The following is a 19,210-nucleotide window of genomic DNA, read 5'->3' on the forward strand; positions in this document are numbered from 1 at the left end:
GGCTTTGGGGAGTAACTGACGTTTAGAACAGGGGAGAACCAGGTCACAGAGCTGTGTTTAGAGAAAGAACTGGCCACAGGGTGCAGAGCAGATAGGAAGAGGGAATTAAAGAAGGCTAAGGCTTTGAACCTACTGAATTGGGATACTTTCTGATTGAATGTGAAAATTCCTATTGTAGCAAGGCCATAAAGAGGAGTTACACTACATATGTAAACATGCATCCATTTTTAAGAAGACAGACATACAGAAACCGAGAACTCACAAAAACAAGCTCAAGTATGGCCATTTCTGGAAGAAAATGTGAGTAGTCAGGAAAAGACATCCTGAAGCAGGACTATTTAGAGTTAAGCAAGAATGGAGGAAGCACTAGTTTGCTGGACAGGGGTATAGATCTGGGAGCAGGCTGGGGAAGATGGTAAGTATCTCAGAGTAAAAAAAAAAACTCTCTCCTAGTAAGAGAAAGCTAAAGCTGAGTGATGTGATAACCACAAGCTTTATTGCTAAGGGTGCTTATTTTGTACTAGAGCCAGGGCGTCTCAGTGGCTTAGGCTACTTATTTTTTTGAGGTTCTTGGTATTAAAAATTTAAGAAATGTCAAAACGTGCCAATGCAAACTGTGGTGTGTTTTAAATACATGTAAAATAATGACTTCATGAGCTTTTGACATAACATCATATGTACTGTAATAATGCTATTCATAAAACAAAGAATTTTAAAAATATGAATTAATAGCATACCCTGGGGTTGTCTGGAAATGGGACACAAAACTACAATTGTCAGATGAATATTTACTTCTCCCAATCCTGTTAGCATGTCTGTTCTCCACAGAAAATGTCACATGTACTTAACAGCAACTCTCCAAACCTGGGGTGAATATGAGACCCAGGGCCAGTGGCTCCCCTGCTTTCCTACTGTCCTCTTCATCCCACAGGCCCTAGAAGAGTCTGTTTCCAGGACTTAGTGCCTCTCCTATCTTGTTCTAACTGCATCACTCTCTGCATTTTGCCATGTAATCCAGGAACATGTCTGTTACTGCCTTACTTCATGCCTTTATCTCAATTTCCTTTGGCTATTTCTGCTGTGTCTTAACCTCCAGCTTCTCCCTCCCCCGCCCCCAGCCCAAGTCATCCTCCCTATTGCTGGCAAAGATCTCCCGCTTAAATACAGATCTGAACATGTCACAACCTTGCCTCAAAATCACAAAAAGATCCCTTTGTCCCACAGGATAACATTCAAATCCTTTAGCGTTACGTGTGACACCGTACACAAGGGTCCCCAAGCCATCTTTCCAGTCTCACTTCCCGTTATTTCTCCAACACACCACACCTCCTACTTTTCCACAAAGGTGCCCTGTTCTTTCACTTCTCTCTGTTTTTGTTCTTGCTCTTATCTCTTTTGGAAAAACTCTTCCTTTCTAGCTAATTCTTACCCCTCCCTCCTGTGGAAAGTTCTTCAGGGCTCCCAGTGAGAGTGGCTTTCTGATCCCCTAGACCCCTAGCCCATGATGCCTGTTTTCTATACAGTGAGTGTTAGACAATGGGATCACTGAAGAGAGGAACTGTGTTTTGTTTAACTTTGTTTATTTTTGTATACCCTATCCCTGTGATGTGCACAGTAAGGTCTCAATACATCCTGGCTGGATGATTGAATTAATTGTCGATAATACCCCATGCTTTCAGAAGCAAATGCAAATTCAGTCACAGACTACCTCTTACAAACAGTTTACTCCATAGGATTCAGCATGATTGCCCACAGTTTTTTGGATTGTTCTTATAAGCAGCTTGGATGGTTGCAGAATGATTCTCAGTTCCCGGGTCTCCATATAAACCTGCTTCTTCCAAAGCAAGCCCTTTTTCTTTCCCAGTTACCTCCTGACTCAGCTGAGCCTGTTAAAGAACCCCTGTAAGATTTCATTTCCTTGACTTAAGCTACCATTTTAGCCCAGCATACCATCATTCATCACCATCATTCATTGCTAAGATTGCGGCATGCTGCTTATCTGCATGTAGTCATTCCCTGGGCAAGAAATAATGCATTATTAACACAGCTTTATTATCAGGCCCAAGTTTGGCAGACAGAGCAACATTAGAGGATAATTGGAAGGACAGCTGATTTGTTAGCAAAATGTTGCTTTTTGGCTAATGAATCATTCTGATTTTTGCCCTGACAGCTCAGTAACAAGCTTGAAGACTACTTTGCTTCAGACCATTAAACTCTGACAAACCAGATATAAACTATAGCTAGAGCCAGAGACCTGTGGGGCTTATTGCAATTATGAACCTTATATGCAATTTTCTTACATCATTAGTTGAGACAAGGTGAGTCTGACGATGGAGGGGCTGATGACTGACAGTTTCTGTCGCTTTGTTGCACACAAGGCAATAAACAGCTTCTGGCAGGACTAATCAGTCAGCGGAAGCTCTTTGCTGGGAAGATGTAGTAACAACAATAAAGGTTATTGCACTCAAACAACAAGCCCTGTTGGAGAAGGAAAAGACAAGGTTGTCCTTTTGACTTCTATTTTAGAGGTTGGAGGTCTTTTCACAAAGGAGAACTAGACAGAAGTACAGGGAACACACCAAATGGAGAGAAAAACAAGGCAGATGTCCTATGGCTTGGGTTCTCTTCCTGTGCTTTATTGGACTGTTGGTGCATTCAAGATTATCATACTAAGTGAAGTAAGTCAGACAGAGAAAGACAAATATCATATGATATCGCTTATATGTGGAATCTAAAAAAATGATACAAATGAACGTATTTACTAAACAGAAACAGACTCACAGACATAGAAAATAAATTTATGGTTACCAAAGGGAAAGGGGGTGGGATAAATTAAGAGTATGGGGTTAACATATACACACTACTATATATAACATATACACCCTACTATATATAAAATAGATAATTAACCAGGGCCTACTGTATAACACAGGGAATGCTACTCAGTATTCTGCAATAACCTATATGGAAAAAGAATCTGAAAAAGAATAGATATATGTATATGTACAACTAAATCACTTAGCTGTACACCTGAAGCTAACACAACACTGTAAATCAACTCTACTCCAATATAAAATAGAAATTAAAAAAAAAGAATCTCATTGGAAGGTACCTGCCCTTTCTTCTTACTCCTCCCCGCTATTCATAACAGCGATCTCAAAACCAGGTGGATAACATAAATTAGCGGAGCAGAAAGAAGCGGTAAAGACTATGGTAAAATTACAAGTCAAATAACAGCACATCAGTGGGCCAGATTGTGTCATTTGGTTTACAGACCAAAGTCCAGGTCTTCAGTCTGGAGACCCTTTCAATCTGGCCTGCACCTCTCCAGCCTCCTCTTTTTATATTTCTTTTGCATCCTCATGCCCCTGTCTAACCGGGATGTTCTTCAAATGTTCCCCACATTTTCTTATCTCTGTACCTTAGCTCTCCCAGGAATGGCCTCTCTTGTGCAATTCACTTCTACATGTTCAAATCCTACCCACACTCTGGATCGTGGTTTCTCTACTTGTCAAATTGGGAAAAAGAGGTGGATTAAATCAAAGTTAAGACCCTTTCTCGTCTTCAGTTCTGTGAGTCTGTGGCATTTTCACCAACTGAGGTTAGTATGTATATGATCTAGTTGCACTCTGGGGCCCTAACCCCATATCCTATCCTGCATCCCCAAGGTGGACACATTGCTGGGAGTCTTGCTGTCATCACAGACGCTGCCCATCTCTTAATTGACCTGACCAGTTTCCTGCTCAGTCTCTTCTCCTTGTGGTTGTCATCGAAACCCCCCTCCAAGCGGCTAACATTTGGATGGCACCGAGCAGGTACAGTTCATCAACTGAGCACTGACACAGAGTAACGCTGCAGAGTCAAACCGAGGATAAAAATGGAACGGACAGTGCAAAGCCTTGTTTGAAAATCCCATAGAGGCACATCTCTGGTTCACAGAGTGAAACAGATGTGTACGTGGTAATGTGTGTTCTCAATGCTAATTCCACTAACAGCCAGATTAATGGCGCTACCTCTACTCCAATGGGACAACAGGAACACATACCTCACTTTAGCAACCACCCCAGTCCAAGAATCTCAGTGTGTGGGAACAGCCATGATATTATTCATTAAATGACTCGGCATCTGGGAGAGAGGGTGGGGTGAAGCTTCTACCATTTTGCAAAGTAAAGCACAGAGAGCCCAAGAGAGTTGGAGAGATTGAAGAACTTCTTATAGGGGGGTTGGGAATAGAATACGGACTTTCCTGCTCACATTCAGTGAATGGCTCAGCTGGATATCTTGTTCAATCAGCCATCAACAACAACAAGAAAAGGAGAAGGAAGAGGAGGAAGAGGAAATGAAAGTTTATTTTTCCTCTTTCTTAGATCTGGTTCTTTGACGAGTGATGGCTTGCTCTTGTCTAGGAATGGGCCCAGGTATGATGAGGGTTTACTACCTGGGAAGCTTTTACTTTGGCTCATTTTTACAATCCACCCCTCTCTCCAACACATACTGTCACTCCACTTCTCCTCCTCTGTATTATTCCTTACATCAGCTGGAGGAGCTACTGGCTGAATGTACAAATCATGTGTACAAAGAGTTACAATTCCATATTTTCACACCAGTTGAGAAAATCAATGTGGAGGAGATCTGAGGGCAGAGCTTTGGGCAACATGCTAACACGGCCAGCCTTCACCAAAAGGTGCCAATAGACAGAGACCACAGCTTGTAGGCTGACAATTGTGGATTGTGGTTTTTCAAGTTTAGAATGATAGGAAGTTCTAATTTCATGTCAAACAACTTATCAACACAGGTGTTTTGGATTGCCTTTCTTTAACACTGAGAGAGAGAAAGAGAGAGAGAGAGAGAGAGAGAGAGAGAGAGAGAGAGAGAGAGAGGTGAGGTAATAAACATCAATAAAAAGACTTGGTGACAATGTGATTTAAGATGCTTTGCAGTCCCTGAATAGGGCTACACTTGGAAAACATGTACCTTTGGCTGAGCACCCATCATTTATCTGCATAAATTTTTACATGTATTTTACCCTTTCTGATACCATTGGTCAAAGCTGCTTTGTAAACACAGGAAAGACTCAGAATTTAGATTGCTGCTTGAACTTTCTCATCCTGGTGATGGAAGTCCATGAGCATCGACACTGTAGAAGACCAGAGCTGTTCAATAGGGCTTTCTGCTTCAAGGGAAATGTTGTATAATAGATAATACAATGTGGTCATGGAGCACTTTAGATGTGGCTAGTTCTACTGAAGAACTGGATTTTTAATTTTACTTATTTTAAATTTAAATAGCCACATGTGATTGATGGCTACCATATTAGGCAGCACCTCCATAGACATATAGGTGAAAATCAACTAGCACATCAAACATGTAAATTCATGGATAACTTTGTTTAGGAAGAAGCTAAGTATAAAAAGTGAGTTTATGTAAAGATAATGCTAATACATGCACCCCAATGTTCATAGCAACATTATTTACAATTTCCAAGATATGGAAGTAACCTAACTGCCCACCAACAGATGAGGGGATAAAGATGTGGTATATATATACACATATATACATACGTATACATACACATACAATGGAATCCTACTCAGCCATAACAAGAATGAAATTTTGCCATTTGCAACAACATGGATGGACTTGGAGGGCATTATGCTAAGTGAAATAAGTCAGACAGAGAAAGACAAATACTATGTGATATCACTTATATGTGGAATCTAAAAAATACAACAAACTAGTAAATATAACAAAACAGAAGCAGACTCACAGATGTAGAGAACAAACTAGTGGTTACCAGTGGGGAGAAGGAAGCGGGGAGGGGCATGATAGGGATAGGGCATTAAGAACTACAAGCTATTATATATAAAATAAATAAGCTACAAGGATATATTGTACCACACAGGGAATCTAGCCAATATTTTATAATAACTATAAATGGAATATAACCTTTAAAAATTTTGAATCACTATCTCATACACCTGAAATTTACATAACATTGTACATCAACCACACCTCAATAAAAAAAAAAAATAGAGTGTTAAGTGGCCAATGAGACAGGGGGCATGTGAATACGGTAAAAATCATGAAAGTGTATGTAAATGACTGAAGTCTGGGAAATAATATGTTACATTGCTCTGCTTTAAAAGGGGGAAGGTCAGAATTATGAAATGTGCCTGACCACTGACTCACAGAATGTTTCTAGAGCCTTGTAGGCTTTTAGAACCTATTTACAAGGTTGAGTGAAAGATCAAGGTGAGGTGTAAGGAACTTCTAAGTGAGCAAACATACTTCACTTAGTGGGAAGCTTGAACACTATCTTATCTTTAAATGTTCATGTAAATGTCTCCATTCTGACACTTCTTTTCCTTACTCTTGCTTGTAAAATGCAGTTAGAGCGTTGATATACCTTGGAGTTTGCCTCTGTGTTTATAATATGTTGGGTTGGCATATGAAACTCATTTTCATTAAGTCTCTGAAGGCTTCCCTTTTTACTATTTTACAGTGCTGGCAAGTTGTAAATGTTTTATGGCAAAATTAAGAGTTTCTAAACACATTTTACTCTTTGTGTCCCATTATTTCATCTCCTAATAAGTTTCAATCATTTTAGCACCTGTTTAAATTAAAATCCCTCAGGAAAACAGCAAGGGCAGGCAGCCATTAATATGCTTTAAAAATTTGCTGAAAATTACTTAGTAATATGGAGCATAATGAACTCAGACACTGGTGTTTTATGAATACAACATTAAAGTGTCTCATCTTAGTGCTAAAATCCATCCACACTTTTGCTTTGCGAATCACCGAGTGAGCTAGTGTGAAGCTTCTCTTTTTTTGGGGGGGGATGGAGCATTAATATCTTATGACTCTTGGGGAGGTTAAGGTGATTCACAAATTCTTTGTTTATGCGTGTCTGTGTGCTTGAATCCCTAGAGATCCTTGGTGCCCTGCTGTCCATCCTATGTGTCTGGGTGGTGACTGGTGTGTTGGTGTACCTAGCGTGTGAACGCCTGCTGTACTCCAATTACCAGATCCAGGCGACCATGATGATCATTGTTTCGAGCTGTGCGGTGGCAGCGAACATTATGTAAGTCACCCCACACACTGCCCATGAAGCTTGTCTGGACATAGATTTGTGGGTTTGTTGTTGTTGTTATTGTTTGTTTTTAATTCCTCCACTTGTGAGGATGGTCGAGACCTGACAGAGTGTTCAAATGGCTCTAAGACTGAAAATAGGGCTGGTTGTGCTAGTTTAAGTTACAGTGTGTTTTAACATTGGCTTCTAATAGCTACCATTTTGAATGCTTCCTATGTGTCAGAGACTGCGCTGAGATCTTTTGATCTATTTACATTATCAAGCTCAATGTTCACAACACGCATACCATACAGATTAGGAAATTGAAGCTCAGTGAGGTTAAATAAACTGCCAATGAGGCAGTGCAGAGCAGGATTTGAAAACAGACCCACCAAACCCAGAATTGAGCTTCTAGCCATCCTACTCTCTCACACAAATTGATGGTTCCATGTGGGATGTGACTTACTCCTATTCTTTTTGTTACATGAACACATTATGAGTTCCCAGAGACCTGGGTTGGAAGAGATCATAAATTTTATTTACTTCAGTCCCCTTTCTACTTTTGAATTCTCTTTTGCAATATCCCCATAAAGTGGTCATTAGTTTCATATATTTTAACAGAATAATAGGGAATTTATTTCTCTCAAAAGCAGTCTATCTTATCTTTGCATCATTATGATTGCATGAAAACTCTTAAGCTGTGCTAGCTAAACTCTCTCTTTAGTTTCCATCTCTTGCTCCATTCTCTCATCCAGGCAGTCTTAAATCATTCTTAGAGGAAATGTGATCATGCTCTGCTGGACATGTGATCATTGCCATACTGGTCTGGTCTTCCCAAATGAACTATTTGATTGCTCATGACAATGCGGAGTTGAAGCCAGGGCTTTGATCCTTTTTGGTTGATTTGATCTTTCCTATTTGATAGTCTGATTTTGGGCAACCTTACTTAAAACTCTATCTATCTATCTATCTATCCATCCATCCATCCATCCATCCATCTACCTACCTACCTATCATCTGTGGTAGACACAATAATGGCCCCTCAAAGATTTCCACATTCTAATCCTTGGAACCTCTGAATATGTCAACTTACATGGTAAGAGGAACTTTGCAAATGTGGTTAAGGATGGATCTTGAGAAGGGGAGACTATCCTGAATTATCCAGATAGGCCCAATGTAACCACAAAAGTCCTTATAGGAGGGAAGCATGAGGTCAGAGGGGAGAGAAGATGCTGCATTGCCGGCTTTGAAGATGGAGGAACGGGCCTGGAGCTAGGGAATGTAAGTGACCTCTAGAAGCTGGAAAGGTAAGAAAATGAATTCTCCCCTAGAGCCTCCAGAAGGAATGCAGTCCTGCACACTCATTGTAGACTTCTGACTTCCAGAACTATAAGATAATAAATTTATGTTGTTCTAAGCCACAAAGGCTTTGTGGTAATTTGTTACGGCAGCAATAGAAAACCATTTATGTATAGCAGTAGACACCATCTATGTATCATCTGTCTGTCTATCTTGCAATGTAACATGATACATTCAATGAGGTAGGTTCACGAATGAAAGTGAAGAAGATAGTGACGAAGAATGGCATTTTAAACAGCGTTTTTTTGTTTTTGTTTTTTGAGAGCGGGCACAAAGGAATCCCTGGAATTAGAGGGTAGTCTGAGCGTGTGTACTTTGAATAAGTTCCTCCAGGCACTTTCATGTCCTTAGCTTGTACCTGCCTCAGTTCCTCATCCCTTAGTTTGGGACCCATTGCTCAAAATCTCTAAGCTAAACAATTAGAAGAGTGGTATCTGATCTGCTGTCACTGACTAGATCACTATTTCTACCCAGTTAACTTGAAAATGTGTTTCATATTGGCACTGGGAGAAAAAGTATGGGAAGATCAATGCAAATCTATCACTACTAGGAGACAAATAAGCCAGACCACATGTCCTGCTGACTGGGAGTCAATATCATCATCTTTCCATAAAAAGAACAATATGTCCCCAGGGCAGCAGGAACAATAAAAATGTTAATAATTTCCCGAGTCATATGTCACATAGGTTGTGTGTATGCTGCATAAAGATGAAGAATGCACCCAGTTAACTACCACATAAATCTGGCACCTTGATGATCGAGTGTGACTTTCTAAATAGATACCATCCATATTTTCTTTTTACTGCAACTGCTTTCGAACTTCGACCCTAATATTTCATGTGCTTTTCATGCTTACGAAGACCAGGGAATTGAAAAGCATTGACTTCCCTGTGCAAGCAGGCAGTTATTTATGGATAAGGATACTGAATGACTAAAATGTTTACTCCCAGAACTGGGATTACAGGTTTCAAGTGCTGCTAGATGCTGTATTGTCTGACCACAGAGATATCAGAACCATAATTTGGGAATAAATCTACTCCTTGGGAGCCCAAAATCAAGGCAGAAAGTTCTAACAGAAGTTGCTAAGGGATTCTTGGATGAAGATTACTGACAGCGCCTTAAGGCTAAGTTTTTCTCTGCCTGCAACATTTCCTAGCCTATTTAACTCTAGTATAACCTTTCAAATCCAACTCAATTGCCTTGTCTGTCTAACTACATCAGAGCCCCCTGTTGTACTATCTGTAGCACCAGTTCTTAATAGACTTACTATAATTTGAATTTTCCATTTATGTGTGTCTTTCTAAAATCTCTGCCACCTCCATCATACTTAAAGCTACAATGGGGGAGGGACTATGTCTATTTTCACCTTTATGCCCCAAGCATTTAATAGTGCCTGGCATATAAGAATCCCTAAGTAAGTTTTTTTTTTTTTAATATAAAATGAGTAAAAGAATGAATAACAGCGTGATGAGCATACATGGCAGACCTAGAAAGAAAGTCTATTAACTGCCAGGCATGTTAGGTTGTCTGAAGAACTTTAAATGGTAACTCCTAATTGAGGGTGAATTTCTGCCCAAACACTGACAATCTAAAAACTGTAAATTATGTAATGTTCACATCTTGGTGGATAGCAGTCTCTCCGCTTTGTGATGATGGCCTGAGATTTAACAGACACTTTACCTGCAAATAGACTGGGATACATGGTACTGAAAAATTATTTTTTTAAACCTTTGTTACAAAATCTACAGAAAGCGTTTCTAGGCAAAACGTAAGAGATATTACTCCTAAAGCTGTGGATAAATAGAATCAGGTACATAATTTATAGGGCCTACTATTAGTCTCTTTGACTTGGATTGGGGCTGTTAAATTTTGCAATATGTTATATATACATATAACATTTATATACATTATAATACATTAATATATTTCAGTCTCTTGATAAATAGCTATATATACATAAGCACAGTACTCTCATCATTGGCCACTAGGGAATTATTCAAATTTCCAATTCTCATGGAAATGAACAAAATTAAGTAAAATAAAAGATTAAAAAATCCAACTTTGATGAAATTCACTACTTATTTTGTTTTATTGTTTTCTGCTGCTTTTTTGCATTTGAAACCAGCACATTTAATTAAGCTCCCACCAAAGCTCAGCTTTAAGCCTAGCTCAGCGTCTGACATTCAGTAGACCCTCAATAAATGATATTGCCCCTCCTCATTGTCAAATACTTGGCATTTACCTAAGAGGTGATGGTTTCCAGTTTTAAAATGAAACAGAGTAGCATTAATTAGATGGAAAAGAAAACTGAGGTGAATCGTCATTGTCTATCCTTGTGTGAAATTTTTTAAATTCCATGATACCCTTGTGTTCAAAATTAGTTCAAAATAGTCCACTATAAAGCATTAATGTTTCAACTCTTTGCCATTTTGGGTAATACATGCTGTCGTCAACTCCCCCATTATGCTGCACAGATTTTTAAGGGTTAATCTCGTGGGCCAAGGACATTGTTTTTTCTTCCAGACTGAGTGTGATTTTGCACCAGAGACACCCTGGCCACAATCACAAAGAAGTGCAAGCTAATGCCAGTGTCAGAGCTGCTTTTGTACATGCCCTTGGAGATCTATTTCAGAGCATCAGTGTGTTAACCAGTGCACTTATTATCTACTTTAAGGTGAGTATGTTTGAGTTTACTCACTGTCTTAGTGATTTTATAGATTAGGTGGTACAGAAGCTGACCCTCCATTATTAACTTAAATGAGGGTGGACAGCCGGTTTGCCCACACAAACTACTTTACAAGGTTTAAACAAAGAAACTTTCAAAGCTTGAAACCTTAGACTTTCCAAATTCCTAAGAGCTATGTCTTTAACTGTAGGGCTGCCAGTCTTTCAAGAAAGTAGTTCCTTCTGTTCTGCGGTTAAGATGGATTGCAATGGAACCATGAATAACTTAGGGTTCTTGGGTTGTAAGCAACAGAAAAGATCTGTAGCTCACTTAAGCAAAAAGTAGACTCATTGGCTGAAATTTATTGGATGTACTCCTCTACAGAAATCAAGGTAGAATAAAGAGCAACTTTTGGTATCTAGATTTCAGAAACTATCCAACTTCTGTCCTAGGCACCATGCTGAAATGAATGTGACTCAACTAATTTTTTTCCTGTTCTTGTCACTCTGCTGAAGATTCATATTTCTGGGAAATGGAGCCCAGCTGACATAGGTTGGGTCTTGTATCTGCTGTTTGGCCGGGGAGGGTAGAGCACCTGATTGACTCTCCCGCCATGGGAGACAGGTAACTTATTTCCAAAAAGTCAGGGTGTCAGTTGAAACTTGGAATAGATCCTGAGTGGGCCTCTGACCCCAAACAAATATTCACTACAGATCTCTATTTGGTAATACCAAGAACCAACACAGTTGGGTGAGCGTGGAGGTAGGGGGGTAATGGAGGAGAGGAGCGTATAGCTCTGTCTGTTCGCATCACGACTGCCCAGCTAGCAAGGACTCTATTATTTTTACTGGAAAATGAAAACATGTAAATAAAAATTACAAAGACATTTCTGAATTCAATTGAGCAAATCCTCATTAAAAGCTTTAAGTTTAAGACAAAATCGTTCAAAATTGTAGGGTGAGTGAAGTTTGAGAGTACTCTTACCAAGGTTACTCTTGCCGGGTTTCTTAGAAGTAATGAGGCACAAATTTTTCTGTGGCACAAAACTTCATCAAGGGCAGAAGAGCAGGTGTTTCACCCTGAGGCCAAGGGCTCCAGTGGTGAGAGAGCATGAGAATGAGGCCTCAGTACATATTCTTTGGACTGTATCAAAGATGCCTGTCTTGAGTATGTGTCATATTTAAGAGGGAAAGAAGTAAACTAACCCAGTCTGCCAAGACCAAGCTCTGGCTATACCTTGGTTACATGCAACCTCTGAACAAATGATATCCTTTCGTTTCACCATAATTAAGGCTGAAAAGTCATTGAACGTTGTACAAATGTGTGCATATTTTCATCACATTCTCTGTACTTCTATTAATTTGAGAGAAGTTAAATCAGGCCTTTTGAGAGAGCACTCAAGGATATCTCTCTTTTTACTTCTTAAATTGTGGGGAGAGCATGTCCTATGGTTTCCCTTTCTTGAGTCACTGAGAGTTGAAAGCTTAGAAGAAGGAATGAGTCTTCAGGAAGTCTTGCCTCTGAGTTGGATGTTCAGTGTCAGGAGGGTGAATGGGTGACAGGGAGGGAAGGAAGCGTGAAGGTTTACTTATTTTATCAATCAGACTTTCCGCATGGGAGGCCTGGATTCAATTAACTGAAATCCCCATATTTTCTAGCCAGACTATAAAATGGCTGACCCGATCTGCACATTTGTCTTTTCCATCCTGGTTCTGGCCAGCACCATCACTATCTTAAAGGACTTCTCCATCTTACTCATGGAAGGTAGGAATGATTTTCCTATTATTCCCAGCATCCGTGTTTTCTCTTCCTTATAATCACAAAAGGGAATGGCCTCAAGGCGTGCTCACTGTAAGTTTGCATTATAGGGAAAATGTAAACTTACAAGAAATTTTTGTGAAAAAAATTATGATTTTTATTCAAATGGGAATACATAAATAAAAAGGATTGGCTTCTGTTTTCTTCAGCAACTGTTAAATGATATGGCATAGTATAAAAACAATACGTACAAACACTAGAATGAGTGATTCAGTGAGGGAGATACAGCAAAAATATAAATTTATCCCTCAATATGTGGCAAATACCTAAGAAGTATTGACTAAATCTATCCCTCAGGCAGCATTACAGCTACTATGAAGGACTTGCCTAAAATGCTCATTAGACTAGGCCAGCAGTTCTCAGACAGTGGCATCAGAACCACTTGCAGGGTCTGTTAAAACACAGACTGCTGGGCCCACCCAACAGTTCCTGAGACAGTAGGCCTGGGGTGAGGCCTGAGAATCTGAATTTTAACAAGACGTTGCCGCTGCTGGGTGGGGGACCGTACTTTGAGAACCACTGGACTAGTCTCTTCATACCCCTGAAAGGGTTCTTCCATGAGGGCACTGGGAGCGGCACTTAGAAAATTCAATCACAACCAGAGGTTTGCATCTTATCAAACATTCAGATGATCAAAAATAGCCATACGTCGGCTGAGCTTCTCTTTCCTGTCCAGCACATTTTGACCGAAGGTAGACACAGTCTCAGAGTACAGCCACCTTCACGACAGGTCACCCTTCCCTAGCTTAGCATTCACTGCCCAGTACACGTTTAAAGGTTTTGTTCTCAGAGGGCACGATAATCGTTGGTAGGTGACAATGTTGACTGACCACAGTGAAACAGAAAACGGAGTCAAACATCACTGAGTAACAAGTGAATGTCCTCGCTCAGAAGGGGACAATATTTGGTTTGTCAAGTCCCAGATGCATCCATTTCCTTTTCTGAGGGCCAACTGCTAAGCTGCAGCTGTTAACTGCTGTTACGGAACTTACTGACTTGAAGGTGGAGAAAAGACAAATGTGTGTACAATGTGAGATGACCATATTCCACTTTATCTCTCAGTACAGCCCTTCTCTCATGATTATCTTTTTTTTTATTTAAGCAAAAATGTAGCTAATTATTGAAACTGGCAGGTAACTCCTATCTGGAAGATGCTTAAGTTTTAAATTAGGTTTTCAAATTAGGTTAGCATAAAATAATACTTGTACTTGGTAAAATTTTTTAAAAAAAGATGGAAAGGTATAAAATGATAAGAAAAAGTCTCTCCATTTTTCCACCTTTGAATTCTCAGTCCCATTATTCAGGAGTAACACCTACTAATAAGTTGACATATATCTGTCCAAAAATATCTATGCATTTACACATATATGTACATGTAATATACATATATACATGTGTGTATATGTGTGTATATATATATATAGTGCGTGTGTGTATGTCTTTTTTATACAAACTGGGATTACATACATATTTTGTTCTGCACCTTGCTTTTTTCAACTGGAGATCTTTCCATATTAGTACATACATAGATACACCTCATTCTTTTTCACGGATACAAAGTATTCTATTCTACTGTAAGCATGTATCGCAATACCTGCTTATTGACAGACATTACAAATAATGCTGCAATTATATTTTTAGCACTTGTATGTCTGTGGAATAATTCCTAGAAGTGTACTGCTGTTTCAGAAGTTATGTGCATTTTAAAATTTGATAGATATTGCCCTTTCTACCAAAGATACCATATCAATTTCTTTCTTACCTACAGCATATGAGAGTGCTTATTTCCTCACATCCTCACCATCACTGGGTATTGTCAAACTGTTGATTCTCTTCTAATCTGATAGGTGAATATTATCTTACTGATTCCATATACAAGTCTTTAATTATGAAGAATACTGAGTGATTTTTCATATACTTATTAGCCTGGGTAATTATTTTTTTGAAAACGAATCTGGGTATTTTCCTGGATGCATTAATATTTTTGCAGGCTCTCCCCCAGAAAGAAAAAGCTTTCTAAGGTGTGATGAAACATTGAGGCCAGTGGGAACATATCCTTTTGCTTGTCAATATTATTTCATAGAGTAAAGTAAGTAACAGTGGACTTGCATTCTCCATAAAAGTCAAGTGATAAAGGAGGCAAGAGAAAAAGAGGTAGTGGGATCATGACTTCATCTCAAGGGTCCTAGATGAATGACAGCAGGTCTTCAAAGGGTCAAATGAAACTCTCCAGAGGTGACACATTAGGCATAATAGTCAACTTTGGGTTACAGTACGTGGAGTCTAGCATTTGCATGACACTCCACACCCAGAGCACGTACCTTAGAATCTGACATCCCACTTACCTATGTGGCCTTAGCAATTCTTCTTAACCTCTCTGACTCCCACTTTCTTCTCCAGTCAAACAGGAGTTGTAACACTCATTAACTAGCTCTAAAAGTTCTTATAACTATTAAATAAAATAATCACTATAAATAAAGTGTTCAATACAAGCCTTGACATGTAGCTTCTCAATAAAGGTGTTATTATTATTATTATGTAACATTTTCACCCATGACTCCATGCACATTCTATGGCTAATCGGAGACAAGAACTTCTTTGTTTCTAGTACCCTGAGCTTTGTGCAGCTCATAGAGTAAAAAGCCATGTTGACCAGTTCTATGAAATATGAAGTGGGACTAAACTAAACTCAAACTGTAGTGAATTTTAAGTTAGCCTCAAGGAGGAAATCCCCATGAGCAAGGTTCTTAAATCCTGAAAAAGGAGAGCTAAGGATTCCCTATTCCTTTTAAGTAAGTGGTCCTCTACTAGCTGCTCATTACAGTCATCTGGGAAGCTTTTAAAAAATGCTTATACCCAGGCCCTAGACCCAGAGATTTTGATTTAATAGGGGCTGGCTTTGATGTTTTTCAACATGCAGCCAAGCTTGAGAACCACTGCAGGGTAGAGCTGCCCAGTAGCTGGTAAATTTTAGTGTAATGGTCCTCTTGACTTGACTTGGACCTTGACTCAGTTAGAATCACCAAATGAGCTAAGAAAATACTGATGCTGGGTCTTATCCCCAGAGAATCTGACTTAATTGGTCTTGGGTGTAAACCAACAAATCATTTTAGAAATTTTAGAAATTTCTAAAATTCCTGATCATTTTAGAAATCATCAGGATTTCTAAAATCCCTGGTGACACTAATGTGCATCCAAGGTCAAGAACCACTATGAAAGCATAAAGATTTCAGAGCCTCATCCATAGAAATTTTCTTCAGGAGCATTTTAATGGAGCCAAGGCATATTTATTTTTAACAAACACACCAGGTGTTTGTGATGTATGTATACAATTGAAGTGGAAGCTAAAAAGTGTTTATCCTTAGAAATCTCTTCTACAGCATCCTCTTTGGATCACCTTTAGTTGACAAGGATTTACCTATTGCATCAATGGCTTTACCATGGTTGTGCTAGTTGAGTTGATTTTTTTTTTTAATTCTTATATCAAACTGATGTCTTTTATGATTTTAACCAACCATTGACTCAGGCCCTTACACTTTCATATCCTGTCATCTTCTATGTGACAATCCTTGCAATGTTTGAAAACAGTGATCCTACTTCCCTTAGCCTTCTCATCTCGAGGCTAGAGACACCCCAGTTCCTTCAGCCCCAAAGAATAGCTGATTGGCTGCCAGACTTCCCACCTTCCTGTGTGTCCCACACTGTTCCTTTAGAAACAAGGATGAAAGTCAAACTACTGCATTCTGTGGCCCAAATATTAAACCCTAAGATACCTAAAATAATAGAAATTCTACAGACTGAATAATGAGATGGTATTAAAACATTAGGATCCCCTATTAACACCGTTCACTAAGTGACCTGTTGGATAACTAATATTTGTATAGCAGTAGAGTTTACAAAGGACAGATATTTTCTGAGATATTTTCAGAGTCCCCAAAGGACTCTGTTAACTACGTATTGTTCTTATCATCCCTATTTTACTACAAATGTTCTAAGGATTAGACAAGTTCCAAGAGTTGGGTAAATTCACAATAGTTGTAGTCAGAATGCCAACCCGGGATAATCTGATACCAAATCCCATGTGATTTCCTTTTGCTTTCCAGATAATTTCAAAGATAACTGGGTAAACCATACACTCTGAAAATGAAGGGTGATGACTGTTGTTGATGATTGCCTAGTAAAATCTGCAAATATTCTTTGTGAACCTGTGATTGATGGTAAAACCTCTGAAATAGGTGAATCTGCTTTGTAAACATTTGAAATAAGAAACCATAAATGGAGAGGGCAAGTTAATATTTTACTAAGGACTTTGCATCCTCGATTGGCCATTGCACTGAGCTGTATTTAGTGAAATAACAACAGCCTCCCACTCTGTCCTCTTGGCAGGTGTGCCAAAGAACCTGAGTTACAATGGTGTGAAAGAGCTCATTTTAGCGGTGGATGGGGTGGTGTCTGTGCACAGCTTGCACGTCTGGTCGCTAACAATGAACCAGGTGATTCTCTCAGCTCACGTTACTGCAGGTCAGTGAGTTTTGTAAACACCCTGCACGAAATTCAGTCCTTGTCCTGTAAAGTCCGTAGTTTCCCTCCTTTAGGTACAGTAGCCCTTAGTGTCTGTTGCCCCTGCCAAAACAACTGTAAAGTGTTTTGTGTGACCAAGGGCCTTTGAAAATCATCCCCCTTGCTAGTGTCGTCATGGCAACAGTGATACTTATGACAACCCTGGAGGCCGACTGCAGAGGGTTAGAGAGTAGAACAAAAGGCTAAAATGCCACCCAAACTTCAAGGCCTTAAACTCTGTTTGACTTGATGTCCTATCGGTTAAATAAGAGGAAGAATTTAAGAAGAAATCTTCATTGAGTATCTTTGGTGTGTAAGATGCTTTGCCTATCACCAAAGAGAGAAAGATGGTCCCATCCTTAAGGTTCTAAAAAGTTAAAAGATATTCTAGTCAGAATTAATGGTGGTTCCTTTACTGAATGGTTAGAAACTCTGTAACCATGTGAGATAACTCTTAGGATTTGGGGTTTATCCTAAAAACTACTTTTTCGAGTAGAAGGTGATTTTGTTCGTGATACGTCCTAGGGCTGAGAAAATGGGCACTGCCTCGGGAGACAGCTCAGGCTAAGGATGACACATTAGGCTGCTAAGAAATAACTCATGAAGTTACTCAGAGGCAGGGAACAGGAAGAGTCATTTGAGGACTGTGCTTTCTCAGACATCCTCATCTTTGCTGAGAGGCATGGATCTGGCCGCAGGGAATTTACAGCCTACACTACACCAATATTTCACTGCAAATGGCAGAATCTAGTAAACAATCAGGTTACTATGGCGGGAACTTTACAGCCTCCTGATACCTTTTGGGACAAGAGAAAAGATGGCAGTGAGGTTTGCTGCTCTAAATGCTTCCTGGCTCTTGTCACTATCTTTGATATCAATTCTGGTTAGCTATAAGGGTGGCAACCCAGAGAACCCAGGCAACTGGTGAGCAGGGCTGTATAAGAAATAATAGTTTTGACTTGGCTTTTTCATGGCTTGTCTCCACTCTCATACTCAGCTCCTAGGAGCGCCAGACTCCAGAGAGGCTGCGGGCGAGAAGAGTTCCCGTAGTGACGGGGTGCTCTGCAGCACTAGGATGTCCCCCGTCTCGTCTGTGTGAATGTAGCTGATGGTCAGAGCCATCATGGTTCCTTCTGAGTGCGCTGCCTGTGCCCCACCCCACCAGGTCAAAGACAAAAGCTGCAGATGAGACGTCGCCCCTGTGTGTGCAATCAGTGCCAATCTCACTGTGGTTCTTTATCAACAGCAGCCAGCCGGGACAGCCAGGTGGTTCGGAGAGAAATTGCGAAAGCCCTCAGCAGTAGCTTTCCTGTGCGCTCACTCACCATTCAGATGGAACCTCTAGCCAACCAAGACCCCGACTGCCTTTTCTGTGAAGATCCCCGGGACTAGCTCAGTCGCACTGCCAGCTCCCCAAGTTTGACAGGCCACTACGTGCTGCTCTGCAGTTTCTAAGAAACCAAAGGAAGAAGTTTGAGAAATTCATGATACAGTTCAATGCACATTTTATCCTTCTTTATTTAGCTCCATCCACCATGAATGAAAATGCGTTTAGATTCATCAGTCCATTGGATTATCAACCCATCAGTAGCTGTGTTCAATTCCAGGAATGTGTGTATAGATTATTCCTGACTGGGGCTGAAATAACAGCTGTTTGTAACCACAGGGGATAAAAAGTTCACCTCCCTTCAATAACGCATCCCGAGGCTGAGTGGGTAAGGTTGAACTCACGAAAGTCT

At 39.9% G+C, this 19,210-nt stretch overlaps 1 protein-coding gene across 1 annotated transcript in view; it reads left to right on the top strand.

Moving 5' to 3' along the window:
- The window catches only part of SLC30A8 (solute carrier family 30 member 8), a 44,035-nt gene extending 25,172 nt beyond the window's left edge, over nucleotides 1-18,863 (top strand). The window contains exons 3-8 of the mRNA XM_061171954.1: nucleotides 3,669-3,815; nucleotides 6,928-7,081; nucleotides 10,952-11,102; nucleotides 12,752-12,857; nucleotides 17,298-17,432; nucleotides 18,718-18,863. Coding sequence (XP_061027937.1) covers nucleotides 3,669-3,815; nucleotides 6,928-7,081; nucleotides 10,952-11,102; nucleotides 12,752-12,857; nucleotides 17,298-17,432; nucleotides 18,718-18,863 — 839 coding nt within the window. The remainder of the gene's footprint in view (nucleotides 1-3,668; nucleotides 3,816-6,927; nucleotides 7,082-10,951; nucleotides 11,103-12,751; nucleotides 12,858-17,297; nucleotides 17,433-18,717) is intronic.
- Nucleotides 18,864-19,210: the final 347 nt, after the last annotated feature.

The sequence above is a fragment of the Eubalaena glacialis genome, chromosome 17 (assembly GCF_028564815.1).
Source record: "Eubalaena glacialis isolate mEubGla1 chromosome 17, mEubGla1.1.hap2.+ XY, whole genome shotgun sequence".
In the NCBI taxonomy this organism is placed as follows: domain Eukaryota; kingdom Metazoa; phylum Chordata; class Mammalia; order Artiodactyla; family Balaenidae; genus Eubalaena; species Eubalaena glacialis.